The following is a 27,866-nucleotide window of genomic DNA, read 5'->3' as shown; positions in this document are numbered from 1 at the left end:
CTTGCTTTTTAAACCGGCTCTCTTCCTCCAACTGGACACAGAATCCATTACATTCATGATATTACAGCTCTCTGAATAACTAAAATACTGAGATGTATACGTGATATCATTTTCATGATGATAGGAGTTAAAGCACGTTATTAAACATGTGTTTCACTTTGATGAAATAATTTATTGCAGCAGTACAATCGGGTGGCTCTAGGCTTGTGGTGACACTGGGCAGAGGAAGAATCGGTGGCTTCTTCGCACGCCTTTCAGCAAGGTAGCTTATGCACAACGTCCGTTGCGGACACTGCATAGCCGCCTCGTGCTCATGACACAAGCATTTAACTTCTGTCGAAATTTGTCGCTGTGTTTTTAGCTGTGTTGTTATTTTCTCTTTCTGTTTTATATTCAATATATATTGGCGTAGCCGTCACTGCAGTCAGTGCTTTTCTTTCCCCAAGTAACCGATCGCCATACAATCAGCTCTGTAATAGACATTAAGCCATCTGTAAGCTTAGCCGATTCTTCAAAACGTTTAAAGAACATTGAAATATCTTCGTAGTACATGTTTAATTATTCTATCCTTAACGACACTCCCAGTGAAGAGTATAGATTATTTAAATGAAGTTAAAGTTTTATCTGTATAATTTAATAAACATATTTTGCTGAATTTCACCTTATAAATGATATTGTTTCTGTTTCTGAACCGCGAGGTCCGTACAAGAAAGACTTTAAAACATTTTGCAGTGGCTGAGACAGCGTGTCCTTGAAACTGTATACCGATAATTCCCTTTCCGATCAGCTGCTGCTGTGATTCACACTCAGATACAGTGATATAAATACTCTGAGTGGTGCAGTGAGAGAAATATTGAAAAAGATGATCCGCTGTGGCAACTCCTAACAAGAGGAGCTGAAAGAAGAAGAAGAAGAAGAAGAAGTGAGAGTAACAACGCTAAAGCAGTTATGGTATTTGGAATACTATGGCTGTTCCCTCTACCATTATATTGTTACAAGTTAATTACAATCAGATGCATTACACTGACAAACAATATGCGGTTAGTTTCGGTGTATTTATAAAGCCGCGTCAGGAAAATAAGGTGTAACCACACAGGAACAGTAGCACTGCTTTGACGCTGGGTGCCGCCAGTCTGCAAACCCGAGTGGAGAACTTGCGTACGACAAGGTATGAGGTACCGTGGAAAAGTGCGTGGATTTACGCCAAGTGTAGGTTTTATACATCGCGATTTGAACGTGGAAAAGTTCTTACGCAACGTTTATACATGAGGCCCCAGGTGTACTTGAAAAAATACCAGTACTAAGCGGGGTCAGAAATAAAAGGCAAAGAGCAGAAAACAAAAGTCTTTTTGCCTTCACATCATTCAATGAACAAAATGTAGATTTACACAATAATGGACCATACGCTATGAGAATCTGTGGTCCCGCAACAATTAAAGCAACGACAAGCTTAATTTCAAAGAAAACACAATTCACTCAGGTGTATATTTATGCTCACGGAGAAGCAATGCAAATTTAATAGGCGACAAGAAAGGTAATGTATATATTCTGCGAATAACATTACAGACCAAAGGAGATCTTGATATGCCATTCGTATTAAAATGTTTACAGTTTCCAGTGAGAATAGGACTATGACAATTAACAAATTGATATTTGCTATTGCTATTGCTATGACAATTAACAAATTAACAAATCACAGGGACAAACATTAGAAAAAGTCGGATTATTTATTAGAGAAACAGAAACAATGTTCACTCACGGGCAGTTATATGTTGCGTTGTCACAATGTGTCTCCAAAAATGGAATCAAAATTCAATGCAATCTTAAAGAAAAGATAATTCAAATATTGTTTTTAATGAAGCTTTAAAGTAAAAGTGCAAATAATGAAATTGAAACAATTACAAAGAAAAAAACAAAGCTTTTAAAATTGTACATCCGATTAACCAAACACAGGGTTTGGCGAGCGAAGCGAGCAGGGGGCAGAACCCCCTAGTGTATATATATGTTGCATGCTAAGTATAGTTTTTATTTATTTATATATTCTCTGCCTGAGAATTCACGCAAGTATGAATTACATTGTACTGTGTACACATGACAATAAACTTGATTTGCCATAGTGCAGTTCCCTTCCCATACCATACTAGATGTATCTATTATGTTAACTTCCCACTATGCATAGGCAGAAGTTGATGATTATCACCAGACACAGATTGAATTTCCTCAGCCTTTTTGAAAAGTTAAATCTTAAAATTAGAGGTAGTGTTGAGGAGCCATCAAAAATCCTCAGGGACAAAAACACCACTATGTGAAATTTAAAGCTGTTCTCTTCCCACAGAAACTCAGTTAAATTCAAAAGGTGGAAACCCAAGTCTATAAAATCCATATAAGCTCATTTACTTTGCTTAGTTTAATAAATAACTTGCAGACTATGGCTGTTTACAGATAAGAAGTCTCTTAAGGCTATTTTAAAATCTTTTTCTGATGTATTGCAAAGCCCTTATATTATGGAACATTGTGAATATGGCATTTTAATAAAAGTGTATGTATGACTGATTAATTGTAAAAAATAATATTTTTGTCTGCAAAAACCCTTTTTGCCTTCAGAATGTTTACAGATAAGTTCCCCTTCCTGATATACCATGTTTTTATTTCATATGTGGAACTGGTATTGAGGTCTATGTGATCAAATCAATTTTGAAAACTTGTATTGAACAAATTTGTTGTTGGTAGTGTGTAACTTGCTTCTTTAAAGTACAATATTTTATAGATCTTCAGAATCTTTGATCTGTGATTTGTGATTTTATGAAGGACAAATAACTTCCCTCCTGTCATTTTACTATCCATAGGTTCGAGTCTGGGTTTTCCCAGAGGGTACCAGAAATCACGATGGATCAATGCTACCATTCAAACGAGGAGCATTTCACCTTGCTGTGCAGGCCCAGGTAACTTTAAACTATAATAGAGGCAATAATATAACAATGGCCTAACACGACCCCAAGATTGAAATGACATTTGATATGCTGCATAATCATTAAAAGCACAAATTTGCACTAGATGAAATTAAATTAGAAATTCTGTTACTTTAGAGAGCTTCTTTTTTAACAGTTTAAAGTCACAGATGGAAATGGTTGCCCAAGAATTAAAATTGCATATTAATAAATTATTTTTCGCCTTCTGACAAGTTGGTTTATATCCCATCTTTTTCTTGTTTTCTCAGGATACTCCAAATTTTATATATTTTATTTTTCTCCTACATTACAAAAACATGCTTGTTGGATTCACTTGGAGAATCTAAATTCTCCCATCGTTTAATTATACTTTTCAGTGAACTAGTGTCCTATCCACAGTTTGTTTCTCTGCCCCTTTGACCGGGAATTGAAATAGGAGTTTTGTGAGTGGATGAAGTTACACAGACCCTCATTTTTTCCTTAGTTAGCAAGAAGTACACTGCTATTTAAGAGTATTGTAAATTTTAGTTTTGTGCAGATTAATATCAGAACTGACTATTAATGTGAATGTTTTCATTAGACATGCTTACAAAGGAGTATGCCTACAGTCATTTTTTTCACTTTTTACATTAACTTTTCTACATACAATAATTAACAATAATATGCAAAGTTTGTAGTTAATTATAGTTTTTTGCTTTTCTTGCTTTTCCGCTTTGTGTTGCTTTTTTTAGAAATAAATTGTAAAGGACTCATTATTTTTCCCTAAAGATAAAATTAATTCTGCGGTGGGTTGGCGCCCTGCCCAGGATTGGTCCCTGCCTTGCGCCCTGTGTTGGCTGGGATTGGCTCCAGCAGACCCCTGTGACCCTGTGTTCTGATTCAACGGGTTGGAAAATGGATGGATAGATAAAATTAATTCAATATAGCAAATTAATTTTTTTAATTTTAGTTTTTATTGTCATGCAGTTTTAATTCAGTTTAAAGTTAAAAATAAAAAATGTATTTGAACTGTATCTTCACAAGATACCTCAGTTTTTAACCTTCTCTACACTGCTGCTGGGGAACTCGATTAGCTCTAGATGTGCTCTGTCTCTTGGCATATCAGAGGACCGGGACTTTACGAAGTTTGGTTTGCCTGACCCACTTAGGCATAGTGGGGGTAATGGGGGTGATGGTGTTATCCTTAAGATTTCCGTGCAGTTATCGTGCAGTGAATACACTTGACTTGAACATTCCTAGTTTTCATCCTCTTTCTCTGTACATTTAGCAATCGTTTGCTCAGAGGTTGATGCGCTTGCAGCTTCCTGAGCAGCTCTTCTTTTCTCTACCCTAGTGGCCTGCTTCATCTCTTTTTTCGTCTGCATCATTTTCGTGTTAAAACTGATTAAGTCAGTGTTTGTGTTGCATTTACTTAGTACATTTTCTTTAATTTTTCACTTAAGCTGGCACTTAAGTCTTCAATCTGCCTCAAGAATGATTTAAAATATGAAGTGGTAGAGAAAGTGACGACGAAGGTGGTAGGGAATGAGAACAGTGTCCATACGCATGTGCCACACCTGCTGGCCACTACCGACAGCTGATTCTACAATAAAATAAAAATAAAAAGAGGAATAACCTTGAGGGTCAATCATCACCCCTAAAGTAGATAGTAGACATCACATAGTATATGTGTACCAAATTTCAGGTCAATAGTTCAAATGGTTGATTTAAAATCCTGGACAGACAAACGGACAGCCACTGTAGCATATTACAGTATAAGATAATAAAAAATATTTGTCCACAAATATTGGTACCCTTGCATTTTATCCAAATAATACACTATTTTTCTCTAAAAGTTTTAAAAGTTAAGATATCTCTTGTAATCTATACATGCATTCCATTGATTTGCAGTACAAAACAAAAAAAGATGTGAAAAGAAATCAGTTCTAGCTTATTCTGCAAAGACATTCCAATAGCAAGCAGTCTAATGTCTTTTGATGATTCTTACAGGTGTCTTCAGTCAGTCTTGTAATCACTCATTCAATGAGTATAAAATGAAAAAAAGAAGTTTTTCAACTGTTTTCTGTCACATTAAAATGGGAAAGAAAGGTAAAAGCAGGGAGATGTGCAAGGAGCCAAGACAGTAACAGCCAAGTATAGTCAATGTAAAGGCGAGAAGATTACCTCCAAAGAGCTTGATGTTCCTGTGTCCACTGATGCCAATATTATCAAGGAGTTTAAGGACCATTGGACCGTACCCAATATCTCCAGACATGTCCATACAACAAAAATTGGCCCATGATTGAAGAGAAAGACTGTTTGGATGATAGGTAAAGAACCAAGGAAACCTAAGTCCAAGCTTGTCCTCCAAGCTGAAGTGGCAACAGTTTCAAGTCACACCGTCTGTCACTGTATGGTTGAAGATAGGCTCCACAGTAGAAGTCCTAGGAAGACTCCACCTATTTAAGAGGAACCCAGACAAGCTTTGGAATGTGCTATAATGCATGTTGACAAGCCACAATCCTTCTTAGAGTATTTCCTTTGGACAGGCGAAACAAAAATATATTTTTGTAATTCACACCAACTATGTTTTTAGTTAAAAAAAGAAAGAAAGAAAAGAAAAGAAAACCATCCCTGCCGTGAAATATGGTGGAGGTTCAGTGATGTTTTGAGGTTGCTTTTGCTGCCTGCTTGAGTACTATGCAGGGCACAGTAAAATAAGGCTGCCAGTGCATTTTGAGGTAAAAACATGTAGCTTAGTGTCAGCTCTGTCTCAGTCATAGGTCAAGGGTCTGGATAACAAGTCAAATTATACCTCAAGAACAACTCAAGGAGGTAGAGAAAAAAATATTGAATCATTTTAAAGTGGCTTGCTATGAGTTCTGATCTGAATCTTATGGAAGAAGTGTGGAAATCCCACTCAAAGCTGCATAAATTACTTCATGGTAGTTCTTTTTTACATAAGCTATGCAGAGAATTATTAGGTTATTTTTGGCCATGGCACTTTGATTTGTTTAATTATATAAGATATTTTGTTCAGTCATAATGTATATCAAAAACAAATATGCTATGAAGAATTGTGGATACTAAATTCTTTGGTTAGTTTCAGTTTCACCTTAGTTCAGAGAAAGCATAAAGGGTACCAGTATTTTCAGGCACGTTTATAGATTTCTCTATATGTATCCCTTTTTCTTTCTTTCTAATAATATAAATTAGAACAGCACCAAAAGGTAGTGCTTATCATTTCCAATTAACAGATTTATTGAATGTGTTATACTATTGTTTAATTTAAGAATGGTACTCCCAAGACATTTTGCTACCCAGGTCACTGTGTGAAATTTTCCATATACTTTTGTCTGATACTCTTATTTATCCTTATCTCGATTGGCCAGAGGTGACTGGATGCAAGTGAGATCCTCAAGATGGAGTTGTATCTCAACTACATTGATTTCTACCTTGTGCTCTATTCTGCTGTGGGTTGCTGTTGGTTCATTTTCACATTGGAAAAGTGGATTTAGCAAACAAAACTTTATAATTTGTAGTTTCCTAATCTATTTTATTACTCCACTGTAAAAGTATTCTTATTTTAAAATTAAATTTCATTGATACTGGCCCAGGTCCGTCTTTCTTTGCTCCGATTCCTAGATGTTTGGACACTTTTCTGAGCTTCAGTATCTTCTCAAATTTCTGCAACATGCCTGAGAACAATTCTACACCTTGTAAATCTCCTTCTAAAAATATGATTTACCTTTTATGGCGCAATTAAAAGCAGTGGTATTAAAACATAAACTGCATAAAGTGCACGTTATACCTGCTCCAGATTGTCATTGACTTTTACACCTTAAACATTTCTATACACTATCACTTAAATAATAAGTGATAACGACATGGATGGTAAGTAATAAACAGTAGTCTAGCTTTCCATAGTAACTTGTAACTGGAAAGGCTAAGGGGTACTTAATGCATGCTAAAAAAACCCAATTCCCAAACATTTGTTACCCAACATATCCTCTAGAAGCAGTGATTTTTTTCCCCTACTTTCTCATAACTGAAACCATTTCTTTTACAAACTAAATGAGGATATACAGTAAGTTCAGCTAAAGTTAAAGAAGTGATTAGTGTTCTGGGCAAAATTGAAATAAAAAATAGGAACTTTGGTTAAAATACTGAATTTATGTGGTTTCATTCTTCCTCCAAAGAGCAAATCTATTTTGAACATGTTAGAAAGTACCTGCCTAATGTTCTTCTGAAGTGGAGTGTAATATGGCTTTAATACAGGGTGGTCCAGACCTAATTATGCAGATCCAGATCGTCTGGATGACTTTGATTTATGCGGGGACGATTCCAGTTCGGCGCAGACAATTCTTCATGTCGTCAGTTTGCACACTTCTCGATGGTCTGGGATTTTTCGGGTGATTTTCTATGTAATAAACAAGTTATAGTGTAATGAAAATTGCATAATTAGATCTGGACCATTCTATAGATTTCTGAAGATGTATTTTACTGTAATATGTGCATTAGTGTTGCAAAATGAAAAAATATTGTTTGGTCCAATACATCTTAGTGTTCAATGAAAAAAATGTACATTAAATCTAGTCTTCTGGTCTGAGCTCTGATTTTCCATAAACTATCTCAGATTTACACAAACAAATTGCCATATATTGCAGTTGGTCTGGTGGGGTATTGGAAGGGAGGTTGGGTGTTAAATGGCTTATTTATACCCCAAATTATAGAAAAGCATTTCAGTGTATGCTTTCTATTTAAGAGTTCAGGATCTTCACAGATTCACTCAGGCTGTTATTTCTTTGTGTAATCCAATCCTTTTTCTCTTCAAAGGTGCTGCATTGTAAAGAAACAGAACTTCATGTACAAAATGACTATACTTAATCTGTAATTATAATAGTAAAACACTTAAATATAATTAAATATAAATGTTTATTTCACTACTGTAGCAAGCTCAGGGAGGTGAACAGAGAGGAAGTTATATTCATATTCTTTAATGTCCAGACATTTATTTTGAAGGATCAATGATAGCAGGACTCAAAATAGGAAACATTTAATTACTTTAACCAAGACAATGAAAAAGGCAATATTTTACCCCATTTTTATCAAGCAACCTGAATTCTAAAGTACAAGAACTTGATAACCTAGATACATTTTGTAAAATGGTATGTTACAGTTCTCAGTCACGAAAAAGCAATACCACACCCTAGCTCACTGAAGTCTGTGCCTTTCTAGAATAGACCTGTTTAAATATTTAAGATCAGTGTAGTCTGAGTTGGCTAGGTATTCCACTGTAATTCCACTGTAATACTGTTTGTAACTGCTGAGGTAATCTTTGATTTGGAGTGCCACTAAATTATAGTTGTTGGGAGAATAGGGTGAAATTCAATTAGCTTTGGTCAATATAACCCAATAAAAATGCAAGCCAGAAATGCGTCTAAATTTCTAATATCAGTAAAACCAATGATGAATATACAGAATCTTTTACTATTAAGCCTTATTTTAAAAGAGTAAACATTGAAAACATACAGTCATTTAATTTATTGATATTAAGAGAAACTGAGCAAGTAATTCTTAATTTCAGCAATCTGTATATGAGCAAGAGAATGCCCAATAAGATTTTGCCCAAACTTATGTAATGTGTTCTTGTAAAATTCACAGAAGAATATAAAATACATATTTACATAAGGAGCTTTTGTTTACTTTTTCAGTCACAATGAACTTTATTTTAAATTAAATTACAATTGCTACACTGCCTTACATTAACTATTTTTGGAGATTAAACTCAAATTCTGCTTGGTGTCTTATCCTTTTGAATCAAGAATTTAACTGCCTTGCAGTAGCTCAAGTTATTTCAGTAAGCAAGAGTAGACACTTACTCAGTTGAGAATTAATTTTAAATGTAAGTTGATTTTAAGTTGTGTTTTACTTTCTGATTTCCTTTATTGCATTTATATTATAGACAAATGTTATTATCATCTTTAAAAAAAATCTCCCTTTAGTTTCCTTTGGGCATCTGCTTCATTGTTTTTTGTTTCTATTGAAAGAAACTGTGACTTCCTCTTTTGAATCTTAAAAGCTTTGGTAAGGGTGTGAATGGTATTTCTGTGTTTATAATAAATCTTTAAAGCTCAGGAAACATATTAAATAACAACTCGGATTTGAGTGATGGAAGGGCGAGTTAACAAGAGTACTGTTTCTTATTCAGCAGTGGTTGAACTCAGTTTTATATGAAGAAAACTGAAATTGGGCTATACTGTTGCGTAATAATTGCTTAAAATCTCATTCTTTTGAAGTCAACCATGTTTTTTGAAGTTCTGTTTAGTGTTCTGATTAAAATGTAACCTACAGTATGGTATACAGTATATGTACTGTAGACTATATATAGGTGTGTGTCTCTGAGATTGTCCTTATTAATTTATTGGACTATTCCCATATACATATACAATAACATGCTGTATGTATGGGAATAGTGATAGATGCTTTTGTTGAAGACTGCATGACTGGTATGTGTAACTGTTTCAATGCAGAATGTTTACTTTCAGCTGTATTTAAATAGGTGGTTTTGCACTTTCAAACTTGTTTTTCTTTTTTCTTTTTAATTGTATTTAGGTTCCTATAGTTCCTGTAGTAATGTCGTCTTATAAAGACTTCTACAATAAAAAGGAGAGAAAGTTTACTACAGGTATGCCTTTTTCGTTGTGCTGGCCTTTTGTGTATTTAATTTCTGTAAAACACATTTCAAATGCAGTCATGCAGTGCCTGATATTGAAATCTTTGACTTTCAGAAATGGTCAAAAATATGGACAATCCTGGCTTTAGTGACAGTATTTGTAATATCATGACTATATAAGGGTATTTGACAAACTAATGTAATACGTTGTACACAGGTACATTTAAAAGCTTGTATGCTTATAAACAAAAGAAAGATTTTATTTAAGTACTACCTCCATGCAGTTTTTAAACTTCCAGACATCTGTTCCATCATGACACTAAGACATCCATCCTTCCCCAGAAGACATCTATGTCAAGGTGCTACAAATAAGATTTTATTGTTCTGGTGGTTGCTTTCACCCAAATAGTTTTTTCTACTAACCAAAGAGAAGGAAACCTATTGCTGCAAGGTCCGGGTTGTGAGATGGATGAACCAGCACCATTCATGTAAAATGCTGTAACAGCTCACAAGTGGTGTTCACAAGGTGCAGTCTGGCATTACCATGCAACAAAGAATTCCTTCATAGACTAGACTAGATTGTTTCAAATGAATGGTCTGTTGCAGCTCCTGTAACATAACAATAGTTCAATTTGAAACTTTACAATGTTTTGAACTATCCTGCCATTCACAAAGTGATGTACAAGCAGAAGACATTCAGTCACACACTCTGCCCTTAAATTTAACCATACATTAGGAACATTAACTTCTATTCCTGTTCAGATGTCTTAGTCTTTGAGTTTAAAGTTGAATTCTTTTGCACTTTTTTTTTAAAAAATACCTTAAATTCCATATGGTCATTCTTGGAGCACAGTGACATTCTTATATGGCTATGCTAACCAACATGTAGAGATGGATGTTTGCATAGCCACTCTGAAATCTATAGATTGTTTGAAATGTATGGGCTATTAAACTTATCTTAGTTGTTATTGATTTTAACAAACAAAAGTGTTGCTTCAGGGGAATATTATTACTGTTCCAAATAATTATTTGCTAACTTGTTTTGGCTGCAGTTTTTATAAAGGTGCATATATGTATATATAGTGAAGAATGTCATACAAATCGAGACTTGGAAATTACAAAACAAACTAAAAAAAACCCCAATATTTCCAACCATAACATCTTATTATTATTTATGCCATCATATTTCTGGCTCCTGTATTTATCATTCCAATAACTAAGTTTGAGGCAACTCAGGCCCTTTCTTCAGGCAAGATGTAGAAGAAGGGGCCTGAGTTGCCTCGAAAGCTTGCATATTGTAATCTTTTTATTTAGCAAATAAAAGGTGTCATTTTGCTTGGCTTTTCTCCATATTTACTTATTAAAAATTGGTAATCAATCAATAAATACATTAAATAAATAAGATTACTTAATATGGAATCTTTATACAAAAACGTTTACATATTATTACCAAAAGAGATTAGAGTATTGATAAACCAATTTGCTCTCTATAAATATTTGCAATATAACAGGTTTTGATTATTTTGCTTATTTTTTGTTAGATGGCAAGCTGGTTGGATATATTTGGTTGATTTGTTTAGCTACTGACACAGACTTCACCAGGCTATCCAAAATGTATAGACAGCAAGCACATTCCCAATGTTGCTTCTAGTGCTGGAGTTCAGATATTTACAATGGGAACAGTCAATGTTTCATAGTTTTAACTGGTATTTTATTTATTCAGGAAGTTATTCAAGGCAAATGCTTTTTGGTCTCAAAAATAATAAATATATGAATATGAAAAATTTAAGGGTTATAGATTTATTTTTGTTCTTGTAAATATTATAAAAATGAAATTTGTATTCACTTTTTTGCAATCTACTATTCATTAATTTGTTCTGATGCCATAAAAATACATTTTAATTTCATTAAATAAAAAACAAAAGCTTCATCTGGATGAATCATAAGACAGCTCTCAAGGCTATTGTATTTTAACAACCTTGGAGCATGTTCCTCAGTTATTTTGTTTTATTCGGTAGCAGTCCAGATGTGCAACGATTTTGTTTTTAGGACATAACTTTGCCTTTTTTATGAAATAATAGCATGCTAGATTTTTAATTCCATTTTTTGACACAATTAAATATAACTCAATATATTCTACTAGCAATATCAAATACCATACACAGTACAGAGAAACTATGGTGAAATACTAGAGATCAGATGATATAAAGGTAATGTCAAGGCTTACCCACTAGTAGTACCTAGCCAATTTTGTATATACTTGATCTCTTTGTAATCATAATGTTGCAGGTAAATAGCAGATAGTTTGAAGTTAAGCCAGATGCCAGCCTAAAATATCACCAGATGTTTTTGTAATGCACATTATGGTTTTCCTGGCAGTTAGTGAAAAATGATATTGCCCATTATGCATATAAATACCACCAGAACATTAAATTCTTGCAGTATTCTTGCCATGTGATCAAAATTAAACATTATTATTTTGACATTCACACATTAGAAACAGTGAAAATAATGTATATCCTGTCGTGTGAAGCTGATTACTTAAATAAATTATTATTCTTAATTCCAGGGAGGTGTTCAGTTCGGATTTTACCCCCGATCAACACACGGGGCCTGTCCTCAAATGATGTCCCTGAGTTAGCTGACAGGACACGTGAGCTTATGTTGTCTACCTTTCTTCAAATTTCCAATTCTTCCAGTTCTTCACAAAATATAGCCAATGTCCCTGGCCATCTGATGAGGACCCAAATGGAAGGAGACGCTACTCTGATGAAAGCATGAACATGTCATCCAAGAGACACTGGTGACGATGGTGCACGAAACTATACCAGAAAAGGGAGGAAAGAGGGGGAGGAGCTAAAGTATTGAGAAGAGTAGTAAACTGGTCTACTCATTTCTCAAGTGATTTTCTCACAGGTGAAGATATGGGAGCCCTTCATCAAAAGGGAACCCTCTCTATCAGTGTGCACTCATTTCAGTCAGCTTATATCATTAAGTTATTACTTATTTTAAAATTCATTGTGTATAATGATGAGGTGTATTTCTTCCTAGTGAGGTGGACTAAATTACTTGGTGCTCCCTCCCTTTGACTTGCAGAAAATTAAAGGCAGCTGAAGTTTTGCATTTGCCTGCCAATGAAACCTGTTCCTTGTCTTGGTCTTTATAAAGACACGAGTTTGCAAATGCATTCATGTAGCAGTTCTTTTGCCCGTCCCATTTAATTGATTTTTCATCAGATAAGTTACATTTAGTTTCTTCAAGTCTGAACTGTTGCTTAGATCCTGTGTAGCACTGTCATACAAGAACCTCCTTCAAGTTAATCCTCTTATTTGGCAACAGGAAATAAAATCTGACTTAAGTGTTGTATACTAAGTGGATTTAGTGTAGTTAAATAAACTGAAGCATTCAGTTGATGAGACACAGTAAGCTTAAAGCAAAGAAAGTAAACCTTATGTTTTATTATTGGGCAAGCAATACTAAGAGGACAATAGTAAATTGTGGTTATCCTCTAAACCAACTGGGTAATCTGTAGTAGTTTTTTTGTAAAATGGAGGTGTAGTAGTAAAATGGAATGCACAATGTGTTTTCTGTGTTTAACAGCATTGTGGGTCTCTGCCTAGACATATCAAGCAAACAGTCCCTTTTCTTTGGCTCATTTGGCCTTCACTGCACCTTAAGGAATGCTTTGTGGTAAATAGCACTTTTTCGCTTCAGTAAGCAAGCCTTGTATAAGGCACAGTGTTTGAGCTTTGCTCTTATACACAGTTGTATCCAGCAGTACAGTCAAGAGGACTACACTGTATGATGAAAAGAATGACATCTGACATGTTGTGGTGTACACAATTACATGGCTACTTTGGAGAAGAAGAAAACTGAATATCTCACTAGATTTACTCAAAATATTTCTTGTATATTGTGACTTTCCTGAATAGTTTGCAGTTTAGAATTTTAGTTTTTTTAGGAAGTCATTTTCATTTTTAAAAGACTATAATGACAACGTAACAATTTTTATAAAATTTTCCAGTTTCCTCAGTTACTTTTTGGCAGACATCCTCTGTCTTTTGCATAAACTTATTTCTCTAAGAGTTGTGCCCTCCACAAATATTTAACATTTTTCCAGGGACCAACACAACATATCTCCTATTTACAGAGTATCCTACTAAACAAAGAATAATGAATATTCATAATCAATATAGTATGTTACTCTGTAAAGGCTATAATAAAATGTTTTCCAAAATATTCTGATACTATACTATTCATGTTACAACAGGAAAACTGATTTCTGGTTTTTGATCCTTAGCATTAGGATCAGAACTTTACTTGTAATTCTTTAATATTGTCAGGCTGCATCAGTCTAGTAAGCCTTTAGTTGGGAAGGGCAACATCCTTCTTTGGTTTAGTGTGCCAAACCTTTCACCATAAAATATAAGATGTGACATTTGCAATTGGTTAAGGCTGCCAGCATGAGACCTGGAATAGTGCTTTGCACCATTGCACACTTAAAGCCCGATGTTTTTTACCCGACAGCCTTCTGCTTTGTGCCACATAAGCAAGCAATTAGAGCAGGCATTTTTGAAAACTGATTGATTGCTAAAATGAAACAGACAATGAAATATAGTTTTGATAATAGAAGAAACAGCAATTACTTGGCTGAGACTAAAGGTTTCAGAGTTGAGCCCAGTGATGTCCATTGATACCACAAAATGCTTTCTCAGAAGTGAAAGAGCATACAGTTTGGAATTTAAAGCTGCTAGGATAACAAAATGACAAAACCTACATTTAAAGAGAGTTATAGTTTTTCTTTATTTGAAATCAAACTACTTCAAGTACAAATAGTTGGAATGCTCACAGGCATGACTGCTTACACATACTGTATGTACGCTTCAGTATTTTTACAATGTTACAATATTGGCAGCTAATTAACAAAAACTTATTTGAAGAGTGTGCATATAGTTTTTTTTGCAAATGTATCAAAATTTAAATCATCTTATTTTGCTTAACTCAACTTGTCTCTTTAAATGAGGCCTGATATCATGGTACAAAAAACTTTGTGGGTTGTAAAAGAGGTTGAAAGTAGTGCAGAGAGCCAGACTTACAAAAGCAGCTTGGCATACTTTAAAGCACCTTCCTGGACTGAAGAAAAACATTTGCTGTGTGAGTTGATCAAAGTATAAATTGAGCTGGTTTGCTTTACCTGTTTTTCCTTTGGACACTGAAGTATACAACACATTTTTTTCTTATCAAATGGAGGGTCAATCATTTGTACTTTGTACCTTATAAATCCAAGGCAGTGTGAGATTTCACAATACTTAGAATACAAATCGATAAAGTACAGCACTTTTAAGGTACAGTAGAGATGACTTTAAGAACTAAGGCTCAAAACATGGAAATTCAGCAGTCACAATTAGCAAGAAAACCTCTGTTGAATGTAAAACAGATGGTTTTTCATACACATTCTTCTTTTCTTATGTTATTTTTGCCAGTGAAGCACTACCTTTACAACAAAGAATTATGCATTGAAAATGTGGAATTTAGGAATTTGGTAACAAAGCGACCAATAACTAAGGCAACTGCTCATCACTGCCCCTCTGGCCCTTATGTTTTATGTACAGCTTCAGACTAAGTGAGTAAAGATCCTTAGATGTCTGTTGAAACAATGTGAAACTACGCCATGCACCTCCAAAGCATTTTATTTCCAAAAAACTTATTAACAAATACAACAGTAAAGTGCAAACTACTGTTGGTGGAGATAGCTGTCCTACTTAACAAGTAACTTGCGTTCACTTTGCCTTTGTACTTGGCTGTCTTATTTTCCTCACAACTTTGATAACAGGAGGAATCTGCAGACTCCACACAGATACCAACTGCGCTAGCAATTAAACCAAGGCACACAGAGCAGTGCTGATCATTCTACTTCCATCCTGCACATTGTACATTGTTTGATAGTGCTTTATTAAAAGATACTATGAAACTGTATTTTATGAATTTTAATGCCAGGAGTTGTGGAAGTTGGATTCATCATAGGTTAGGATGCTAGTGTGAGGGGTGCCCAAGAAAGGTATTGGTTAACATGAATGATAACAATCGTAGTCTTTTAATTTGGTGCTAAATAAGGACCAAGAGTTGCACATGAACTTAAGACAGTAAACCTGTGAAGGCACCTTAATATCATACTGCATTTTTAACTTATGTGAAATTGATAGTCAAAATGTTTGCCACAAGCACACACTTTGACCAGAACATTGCCTGTGTTTCTTTATTTAAATTCCTTTTTTGACAGCTTCTTTTCTTTTTTAGAAAGCTTTTAAAGAAGCACAGAATCACCTTCAGCCTTTATCAATCACATTGTGGTTATAAAATTGGATATTCAATCTGAACCTTTGTGATAAATACACTTGCAGTAGTTTAGTGTGGTTATATGGTTTCCTGGCCATGTGTGTGCATTTAGTAAATCTGGCCCGAGTGATTTGACAGCCAACAAATTGTACAACCATTTAACAGCGAGGCATCTTGATGTAGCCAGTTCATTTCTGTCAGGTATCGGTGGATCTGGGTAATCAAGTTATAGTGTAATGCACTGGATATGTAAAAGCTGTGAAGTGATAGGTAATTAATGTTGTCTTGGCCTTACCATTCCTTTTTACTTGGAAGTGAAATAAAACTTGACCATCATCTGGTACGTTAGATACCGTCACGTGGTACTTGGAGTTTTAAAGCTAACACACTACGGTAACTGGTACCTCTCTTTTGTTTTTGTGTGATATGTTTTTTTTTTAATGTTTTTCTTTTATTTTTGAATATATGTGATTTTATTTAAATAAGCATTACTTTTAATTTGTGTTAAAATGTCATTCTTATAACAAAGACTCCATACTACTGATGCTTTACAAGAGTATTTTAAATACTACAGTACCATAGAGTGCTGAAAAAAGTTTGGAAAAAAAAGTTCTCTATGGAAATTAGTTCTAGGGCTCTGAGAGCCATGAAATTTGAAATGGTTTCGGCAAATCTTTGCTGGAATGTCTGATAATGTTTATATTCAATGACGAGACCTAGAAAGTGAATATCTCCTCCAGTATCAAGAACCTGCTTACTGGGGTCTGGGATCCAGCAACACATTATAGTGACAGCACTTATAACCCAAAAGATTAAGAATTTGTTTGTTATTCCTAAGGAAAAAGAAGCAGTTTTAATTAAATATTTGGGCGACTGTTCATCTTTTAAAGGCTATAAATATTGAAGCCTGAATAGAAGTAAACAAACACCCCAGGAGTTTTGTTGATCACGCCTGTCACCACCAAGCAGATATCCCATGTATCTGTTTAAGTTACTTTTCGGTTTTCATGTCTACTCTGACTGCTCTTCAGCCTTACTTTCGGATTTGATTCTGCTTTGCTCGTGCCAGTTTTCATTAAACAATGTTTTTCTGCCTTTTCAGCTCTCTTTTAAAAATATAACTTAGAAGTGTTTACACATCTAACAAGCTTCTAAAAGGCAAGCAGCTGACCAAGTCCACGTTGGTCTATAGTAATGTATTATTGAGTCAGCCAGAACACTGCTGGGAATTTTGCACACTGACAAGACAAGACTCTGTTTGGTGGCCACGGAGTGATTCACTGAAACCCAGGGCTTAACGGTGCATCAGTTTATGCTTTGTAATTACTTTTTTATATAATTATATATGGTACGTATTTATCAATGTTTGCCTTTTTTGTTTTGCTTCTGGCTTTGTGCACAAGTGTATGTGTTTATTTTATTGCTAATTTATTAAAAATGTCTGATTTTAATAAATGTTTCGTGTTTTTTTATTCACCCTTTACAACCCTAATTGCAGCTGTGTTCATTAATCTTTAATTTCAACATGGTCACATCTCTGTTAACTATGCATTTATGCAAATTGTTTGACTGCCAGCAAATAACACATTACATTATTTTTCCTTTATGAATATTATACAAACCTTTGCCTATTATGCTGTATTAGCAAGACCATGTAGTTTTGTATCATACATTCTCAATTAGGCCACAGCTCATCATGTCCTGCTTCTATATGTGTACAAGGAATGAGCTAAAATATTCCTAAATGTTTTATCTACACTTGGCAAAACAGTAACCTCAGTAACATGTCACATGTTTTATTTTTGTACTTTGGAAATGGGACCTCCATAGAAACACATGTGGAAGGGTAGGATGACAGAAGTTGTCACAACAAGTAAAATCTGGTTGACAATGCCCTGTTTGCTCTTTATTGCAAATATTCATTTGAAGCAGGTGGGCCACCTTTCCTAACTTCCCACAATAATATACAGTCATATGAAAAAGTTTGGGAACCCCTCTCAACCTGCATAATAATTTACTTTCAACAAAAAAAGATAACAGTGGTATGTCTTTCAATTCCTAAGAACATCTGAGTACTGGGGTGTTTTCCGAACAAATGATTTTTAGTGAAGCAATATTTAGTTGTATGAAATTAAATTAAATGTGAAAAACTGGCTGTGCAAACATTTGGGTCCCCTTGTAATTTACTGATTTGAATATATTTAACTGCTCAATACTGATTACGTGCAACACCAAATTGGTTGAATTAGCTCGTTAAGCCTTGAACTTCATAGACAGGTGTGTCCAATCATGAGAAAAGGTATTTAAGGTGGTCAGTTGCAAGTTGTGCTTCCCTTTGACTTTCCTCTGAAGAGTGACAGCATGGGATCCTCAAAGCAACTCTCAAAAGATCTGAAAACAAAGATCGTTGAGTATCATGGTTTAGGGGAAGGCTACAAAAAGCTCTCTCAGAGGTTTAAACTGTCAATTTCAACTCTAAGGAATGTAATCAGGAAATGGAAGGCCACAGGCACAGTTGCTGTTAAACCCAGGTCTGGCAGGCCAAGAAAAACACAGGAGTGGCACGTGCGCAGGATTGTGAGAATGGTTACAGACAACCCACAGATCATCTCAAAGACCTGCAAGAACATCTTGCTGCAGATGGTGCATCTGTACATCATTCTACAATTCAGTGCAATTTGCACAAAGAACATCTGTGTGGTAGGGTGATAAGAAAGAAACCCTTTCTGCACTCGCACCACAAACAGAGTTGCTTGTTGTATGTACAGTGCATCCAGAAAATATTCACAGCGCATCACTTTTTCCACATTTTGTTATGTTACAGCCTTATTCCAAAATGGATTAAATTCATTTTTTTCCTCAGAATTCTACACACAAAATCCCATAATGACAACGTGGAGAAAGTTTACTTGAGGTTTTTGCAAATTTATTAAAAATAAAAAAATTGAGAAGGCACATGTATATAAGTATTCACAGCCTTTGCCATGAAGCTCAGAATTGAGCTCAGGTGCATCCTGTTTCCCCTCCCTGATCATCCTTGAGATGTTTCTGCAGCTTCATTGGAGTCCACCTGTGGTAAATTCAGTTGATTGGACATGATTTGGAAAGGCACACACCTGTCTATATAAGGTCCCACAGTTGACAGTTCATGTCAGAGCACAAACCAAGCATGAAGTCAAAGGAATTGTCTGCAGACCTCCGAGACAGGATTGTCTCGAGGCACAAATCTGGGGAATGTTACAGAAAATTTTCTGCTGCTTTGAAGGTCCCAATGAGCACAGTGACCTCCATCATCCATTAAGTGGAAGAAGTTCAAAACCACCAGGACTCTTCCTAGAGCTGGCAGGCCATCTAAACTGAGCGATCGGGGGAGAAGGGCCTTAGTCAGGGAGGTGACCAAGAACCCGATGGTCACTCTCAGAGCTCCAGTGGTCCTCTGTGGAGAGAGGAGAACCTTCCAGAAGGACAACCATCTCTGCAGCAATCCACTAATCAGGCCTGTATGGTAGAGTGGCCAGACGGAAGCCACTACTTAGTAAAAGGCACATGGCAGCCTGTAAAAGGCACCTAAAGGCCTCTCAGACCATGAGAAACAAAATTCTCTGATCTGATGAGACAAAGATTGAACTCTTTGGTGTGAAAGCCAGGCATCACGTTTGGAGGAAATCAAGCACCGCTCATCAGCAGGCCAATACCATCCCTACAGTGAAGCATGGTGGTGGCAGTATCATGCTATGGGGGTGTTTTTCAGCGGCAGGAACTGGGAGACTAGTCAGGATAAAGGGAAAGATGACTGCAGCAATGTACAGAGACATCTGGGATGAAAATCTGCTCCAGAGTGCTCTTGACCTCAGACTAGGGCGACAGTTCATCTTAGTAGGACAACGACCCTAAACACACAGCCAAGATATCAAAGGAGTGGCTTCAGGACAACTCTGTGAATGTCCTTGAGTGGCCCAGCCAGAGCCCAGACTCTCTGGAGAGATCTTAAAATGGCTGTGCACCGACGCTTCCCATCCAGCCTGATGGAGCTTGAGAGGTGCTGCAAAGAGGAATGGGCGAAACTGGCCAAGGATAGGTGTGTCAAGTTTGTGGCATCATATTCAAAAAGATTTGAGGCTGTAATTGCTACCAAAGGTGCATCGACAAAGTATTGAGCAAAGGCTGTGAATACTTATGTACATGTGATTTCTCAGTTTTTTTATTTTTAATAAATTTGCAAAAACTTCAAGTAAACTTTTTTCATGTGGTCATTATGGGGTGTTGTGTGTAGAATTCTGAGGAAAAAAATTAATTTAATCCATTTTGGAATAAGGCTGTAACATAAAATGTGGAAAAAGTGATGCGCTGTGAATACTTTCCGGATGCACTGTAAATGCTCATTTAGACAAGCCAGATTCATTTTGGAACAAAGTGCTTTGGACTGATGAGACAAAAATTGAGTTATCTGGTAATAACAAAAAGCGCTTTGCATGGCGGAAGAAGAACACCGCATTCCAAGAAAAACACCTCCGACCTACTGTCAAATTTGGTGGAGGTTCCATCATGCTGTGGGGCTATGTGGCTAGTTCAGGGACTGGGGCCCTTGTTAAAGTCGAGGGTCGGATGAATTCAACCCAATATCAACAAATTCTTAATGATAATGTTCATGCATCAGTTACAAAGTTGAAGTTACGCAGGGGTTGGATATTCCAACAAGAGAATGACCCAAAACACAGTTAGAAATCTACAAAGGCATTCATGCAAAGGGAGAAGTACAATATTCTGCAATGGCCGTCACAGTCCCCTGACTTGAATATCATCGAAAATCTATGGGATGATTTGAAGCAGGCTGTCCATGCTCGCCAGCCATCAAATTTAACTGAACTGGAGAGAATTTGTAGGGAAGAATGGTCAAAAATACCTCCATCCAGAATCCAGACACTCATCAAAGGCTATAGGAGGCGTCTAGAGGCTGTTATATTTGTAAAAGGAGGCTCAACTAAGTATTGATGTCATATCTCTGTTGAGGTGCCCAAATTTATGCACCTGTCTAATTTTGTTATGATGCATATTTTCTGTTAATCCAATAAGCTTAATGTCACTGCTGAAATACTACTGTTTCCATAAGGCATGTCATATATTAAAAGGAAGTTGCTACTTTGAAAGCTCAGCCAATAATAAAGAAAAATCCAAAGAATTAAGAGGGTGTCCCAAACTTTTTCATATGACTGTATCAACACATTTCTTTGCATTCAGATTGCCAGCGCCTTGTGCATACTATCACTGCTTTTGAGTGTCTATGTGTGATGATGTAAATTGGCTTCATGCTCCCACTTCTGTTTTTGAAGCCCCTTTAATAGTCAAAACCGGGATGAGCCTGACAAGCACACACAAAGCAATAGGTAGGTGCAAAAGTGCTTTTATTAAAATCAGTTCAAAACCAAAACGGTCATCACAAGTGCAGTGCTTTCAAATGTAAATAAATAATTAAAAAAAAAGTGAAAACTGGTGAGATTAAAAAAAAAAAGGATGTAAAACGAAAATAGACAACCATCACAGTCATTAGGTTAATGTTGCTTTCACTTCTGAACGAGCCCAGAACAACTCTCTCACTGTACTCCTGCTCTCCCACTGCTGGCTCACCTGGCGGACACCTCAACAGCCGCGGTCCTCTCCAGCCAGACCACTGCCTTGGCTGCCTTGGGCAGCGTCGGCCAGACCACTCGGGATTGGTTGTCTACTCATCTTTCTTCTCGTTCGCATACCTTGGATTCCTGAAGAGGACACCACCTCGATTGCACCCACTCCTCTGAATAATCAGTGGGGATGATCCGTCACCAGAGCGCTGTTCCTTCTTTTAACCCCGGGACCAATGACCACGCTGCCTTTCCCAATACTGGCTGGCTGTCTTGTCCTGTCTCTCCACTTGAATGTTGCTCTCTCAGCTCAGTTTCAGCCCTCTTGCTTCTCTCTCCTTGATTTTTCCACCCTTCTCCAATCCTGTGCTCCCCTTTATAACACCGCAGAGAGTTGCAGGTGTCACCTAAATGCTGCTCCAGACTAAAAACAAGGCAATCAGGCCACCCACACATGCTGGCAAGGCAATGCTCGGTTGGCTGACCAACTCGCTCCAACCCGTCTTCACAGACGATCACTCGCACCTGCTCCACTTCCCTGTGAGCACATCCATTATTTATTCAAAAAGCCACCCAGCGTCATGGACGTGTTGATCCTTAAAGTGAAGGGCACATGATATACATCTGGTGTCACACACATGAGCCTGTATGTGTGCAGCGCATCCATTGTGATCACAACATACCAGATTTTTAAAAATTAAAAGAATAAAACTACCGTAAGAAGTCAAGCTTTAGCTTTACTGCCACCAAACTTTGGAATGATCTGTTTGCTAGTCATTAGTATCCATATTATAAGACTCACTTCTTACGCTGCCTTACCGTCATTGGATTCTTGATATAACATTAACTTTTTAACTTGTTTTTGTTGGTATTATGCCAGTCATCACCCTTTGTTACAAACCCTTTACCGTTCTGATTTTAGTTCTAGGTATCGTCCATTATGGCTCAGAAAAATTGTGACATGTCACAGATTTTAGTATCATTGGATGTTATCGTATTTTTGTTGTTTGTGTGGTACGTTTCCATGTTTTTTACTTCAAACTCAGTATTTAATAATTTTGATTTTAGCCTGTTAAATATGACTTCTTATAATTCATTATCTACAGCCAAGACAACCAGCATGACTGACCTGGAGCAGTCAAATCAAGAAAGACACAAAATGTTCGTGAATTGGACACTTAAGCAAAAACAAAACTCCTCTGCTTAGTTCTTTCCTGCCCAATGTTCAGCCAATAGAATAATACACCGGATGGTTTCCAAAGTCTGATTCACTAAGAGACAAAAGGAAGTGCTGTTTTTTTTTTTTACACCATCACATGATTCGGCCACCTCTATTTCTGTAGATAATGCAAAGGAGTTTACAATGAGAAAAAAAAAATCTCATGTTACTCCTTTTGCATAATTCTCACATATGCTCAAAACGCCCAAAGACATGATTTTTTTTTTGCTAAAATATTGTTCTATAGTACCTGAATTATCAGCACACACTTAAACAGGAAATAGTCACTTTTTGAGTTGATGACAGGACTCTTGACCAATGAATGACAGGGAGAGGTTCAAAAAAGTCAATCCCATGAGACTTTAGGTTTCCCCTTTTACGTGTGTGCTGAAAATTCAGGTTCAAGATTTTAGCAAAAAACACCTGACTTTCTTACATTTTCAGAATAACAGATGAGTAAATTATATGGATTATGAAAAAGGACTTACTGTATATGTTTTTTTTTTCTTTTTTTCATAAAATGTGAGTTTTTGAATTTATTTATTTATTTATTTTATGGATGTTATGGATCATTGTACAAAACTGATCACCACTGAGTTCCATTCTGACATAAAATTCTCACTCTCCTTCCTGCATGAAAGCATGAGGTTACATTTTATTTTCTCACCCATCACCATAAAGTATATTGGGTCAGAAACATCAAAAATAACATTCCTGGGTGGAGTATCCATTACCAGAGGCACCTCATAACACAATGTGCTGAGTCTCCTGCTGTACTTCCTTGACCACTCACCTTTGACTTTGTCTAAACACAGCTCCGGCTCCACCAATAAATCAGCGTCATCACCCTGATCATAAACAGTGGGAAAGCTTACAGAAAAGACATTTGCCTTCTTACAGAGTGATACCAAGACAACAGTCTTTTTCTCTCATTGTCAGCAAAACTGCAGAGCTTGTCGTAGTCTTCAGGAAGCCGACTGCACTCCCATCTGCATCGGAAGGGATCCTATTTAGTGTGTCAGCAGCTTGAAGTTTCTTGGAGTTACTGTCACTGATGATTTGAAGTGGGCACAGGCCATCTTAGCTGTCAACAAGAAGGCTCACCAGCGCCTTTACTTCCTCAGACCTTTGGGGAAAGCCCGGATGTCTCTATCTGTGCTCACCAGCTTCTGTATATGCATGGTTAACTCCGTACTCACTGGTGGCTTCATATCCTGCACAGCACCTCCTCAGCTCAGGACTACACGGCGTTTCAGAGGTGGTGAAATTGTCTTAAAATCTTACTGATGCACAGTACCTACAGTATACGGTATAACACACACTGGCTTAGAAAACAAATCCGTATTAGAAAAGACCTGAGCCAATCTACACAGTGATGTTTTCTGGTAAAAGCTGTTATTAGATTCCTTGACAGTTTTTATCCACAGGCCATATTGTTACGGAACAGCCATTAACACTGATAATTGCATGAGCAATTCTTGAATCTTTCGTGTGGTGTTGCATTTAATATACAGTTTGGTGTTTGTGTTGTGCTACTATAGTCACTAGTCTGCAGAAGACATAAAAGTATGAATTTACTGTAATTGTACAAATGACAATAGATTTGAAGTTCATCTTCCTCTGACATAGAATGAATAAACATAAAATTTAGAATTCTGTGTTCTGTTCAGGAGGGAGCCTTTGTGCCCTGTTCTCATTACAGATGAGAGCAGGTTCACATTGAGATGTGAAAGAGTCTGGAGGTGCCGTGGTGAACGTTATCCAGCCTGCAACCTCATTAGGCATGATCAGCTTGGCGGTGGGTCAGTGATGGTCTAGGCAGGCTTATCCTTGGAGGGTCACACACACCTCCAGCATTAGGCAACAGTACTCTGAAAGGGAGGGATGAAATCCACAGAGGGTTAGGTTTGGGTTAATGGAGGATGAACCCCCATATGGGGTAAAGAACACGCTGGTACACTAAATGGGATATTAAATTTAATTTTTAACAATTTTTATACATGACATAGAGCTTTCTAATCAATATTAATTAATTAATTTACATCTACTCTTTAAAAATCAATATTCAAAATAACTTTAAAAGGTTAGGGTTAGGGTTGCAAGACCATACGCTGGTGCAGTGGGCCCCGGATTCCTCCTGGTGCAGGACAATACCTGGGCTCATGTGGCCAGAGTGTGTAGGCAATTCCTGGATGACCAAGGCATTGAAGGCATTGATGCCCCTGACTGGTCTACACATCACCCAGCTCTCCTCATGTAACAGTCCATCTCCTGGTATCTCCTCCATGACCCTTATGCGACGGCACGTATGAATGTACAATCCTGGAGGAGCTACCCATGCAACCTGAGTCAGCTGCACATATCACCTCGTGACGAGGACAATAGCAAAAAGAAAAACTAGAGAAGAATCAGTCAGGAAGGGTAAGGGAAGAGCAATTGTCTGTGGACACCATTTGCAAAACCATTCCCTTTTGTGGGGGTTGTCTAGCTGTTGCCTTTCCAGTGCGCCTGTTGTCACTTTCATTGGCACCAAAGCAGGTGAAGTTGGCTCACAATCGCTTATGCTTCCTAACCAGACAGGCTGATATCCCTGAAACTTAATTGACTTGGTGTCAGACTCTAATGATGAAGCGTTCTTATCATTCTTTGGGCAGTGTATATTACAGTATGTTCTAAAAATCCCTGGAAAAAAATATGGAATCACTACTCTTGGAGGATGTTCATTCAGCTGTTTTGCTTTGTTGCAAAAAAGCAAATCACAGATGTGACACAAAACTTTTTTTATTTAACAGCTGATCATTCCGGCATTGTAAAACATATCTCAAATAAATAAAATGATATTGTTGTAATTGATGGTACATTTTATTGTTCAGACCAAATACAGCAAAAAATGATAGAATCACCTGGTAATGTGCCTTTCTAAAACAAATCCCTGCACAAGTCTAATTTGGCCAATTAGCCTGCAGTTCAAAGCGAGTGCTTGTAGACCTTAATGAACTGATTGACAGTAAACATGGCCGCAACAAGAGAGCTGTCAGCTAAAACGATGGAAAGAATTATACAATTCCTTCAAGAAGTTAACTTAAAATGGACTGTGTCTAAAATTTGGAGCAAATACAAATAAAATTGGAAAGTTGGAAAAGGGAAACATGCAGGTGGACCAAGGAAGACTTCAAAGCAGGTGGGCAGAAACAGGACTCAATGTCTATGACTGAACTGTAAGAAATTGGCTGAAGGAAATGAGATTTATATAGAGAAAGGTCAAACGTAAACTATGATTGACACCTAAACACAAGAAAACAAAGTTACAGTGGACTAAAGATAGCAAAAAAGTTATGGACTGTGGATAATTGGATGAAAGCAATACTCAGTGATGAATCAGTGATTGCCTCAGAGGATCTTTTTTGCTAACTGCTATCAGATATTTCAGTGCTTCCTCCCAGGGCATTCGTTAACTTTATTTTGAAATACCATTTTGATACAGTATATCTGAACAATATTTATTTATGGTTGTTTGTTTGTTTGCAATTAATTAATTATTTTTATTTACATATTGTTTTATTGATTGGCTATTATTTGTCCTTGTTTTTATCTTTTTGCTGCTGTATGAGGTGAAACATAAAAGTAACCGGACTGGGTTTGGGGCTTTTCTGGAAAAACATCTGAAGGTCAGCCGAACTTGAATCATAAAACTATATCCCCTCCTACATGCCCTCTCAAACCCCTGACTGGCTAGGTATATCCTGTGAACAGCCCAGTCAGTATTTGCACAACAATCGTTACACGAGTCGTTGCGATAGTGTTGGGTGAAAAAATCAAATAGAGAATCAACATCAACTTTCTTGTGAATGTTCTCTTTTTCTGTAAAGTAGCTTCTGACTGACAAAAACATTCCTGTCCTCGATCATCCTCCCTATTCGCCCGATTTAGCTCCCTGTGATTTTTACTTGTTCCCGAAAATCAAAAGTGACCTGATGGGAACACGTTTTTCTTCAATGGATGAAGTGAAGAGCCTCAAGCAAGAAGACTTCCAGTAACTGTTTCAATCAACGGACGATACATACAGAACGGTGTAGAGATTGGGAGGGGAAGTACTGTATATAGAAGGTGGCAATATTTAGAATGCTGTAATTCATTAATAAATATATTTTTTTACCAATCTGGTTATTTTTGTGTCTTATATTGTATGTATCTGAATTTCCCCTTGGGATAAATAGAATTTATCTAATCTAATCTAAATCTACATTGGCCAAGGAGATGATGATGGGAATTTTGCTTGGTGGCATTCTAATGAAACATATAAAGATGACTGCCTGAATGAAACAAGCACACCACACTCACTGATATGGGGTTGTATGTCAGGTAAAGGACATGGGAAGATGGCAATCAATGCCACTATCGTGAAGGCACAGGAGTACATTGAAATGTTGGACACTTTCTCATTCCATCAATTGATGGTGATGGTGATGATGAAGTGATTTGGTGATGATGAAGCCATTTTTCAGGACGATAATGCATCTTGCCACAGAGCAAAGAGCATTAAAACATTTCTCCAGGAAAGGCATACCAACTCAACGGCATGGCCAGCAAAGTCTGGATGTCAACTGAATTGAAAATGTATGGTGGAAACTGAAAATTAGGCTCCATCCTACAAAGCTAATCTGTCAATTGCCATACAAGAAAGTTGGAACCTGATGAATGAAGAATACTGTTTTTCATTAGTGAAGTCCATGGCTGTCATAAAAGCCAGAGGAGGAACATCAAAGCACTAATTGTAATTTTTTGGGCTAGTCAGTCAGTCAGTCAGTCATTTTACAACCCACTATAACCTAACACAGGGTCACGGGGGTCTGCTGGAGCCAAACTTAGCCAGCACAGGGCACAAGGCAGGAACAAATCCAGGGCAGGGGGTCTGACAAAAAATGTGACATTAATTACAACAATTTCATTTAATTTTTTTGAGGTATGTTTTACAATGCCAGAATCATCAGCTCTTAAATAAAATAGTTTTGTGTCATACCTATAATTTGTAAACAGCTGAATGAACATTCTCCATGAGCAGCAATTCCATAATTTTTGCCAGGGGTGTA

The 27,866-nt window shown here is 36.7% G+C and overlaps 1 protein-coding gene across 2 annotated transcripts in view; it reads left to right on the top strand.

Annotated features, from left to right (window-relative positions):
• LOC120539038 (1-acyl-sn-glycerol-3-phosphate acyltransferase alpha-like) overlaps positions 1–17,285 on the top strand; it is a 64,031-nt gene extending 46,746 nt beyond the window's left edge. For both annotated transcript variants that reach the window (XM_039768733.1, XM_039768732.1), the window contains exons 6-8: positions 2,847–2,942; positions 9,543–9,615; positions 12,173–17,285. In XM_039768733.1, the coding sequence (XP_039624667.1) occupies positions 2,847–2,942; positions 9,543–9,615; positions 12,173–12,384 (381 nt within the window). In that variant the 3' untranslated portion in view covers positions 12,385–17,285. The remainder of the gene's footprint in view (positions 1–2,846; positions 2,943–9,542; positions 9,616–12,172) is intronic.
• The last annotated feature ends 10,581 nt before the right edge of the window (positions 17,286–27,866 follow it).

The sequence above is a fragment of the Polypterus senegalus genome, chromosome 11, assembly GCF_016835505.1.
Source record: "Polypterus senegalus isolate Bchr_013 chromosome 11, ASM1683550v1, whole genome shotgun sequence".
Taxonomy (NCBI): Eukaryota; Metazoa; Chordata; class Cladistia; order Polypteriformes; family Polypteridae; genus Polypterus; species Polypterus senegalus.
This window is presented reverse-complemented; position numbering and strand designations above follow the sequence as displayed.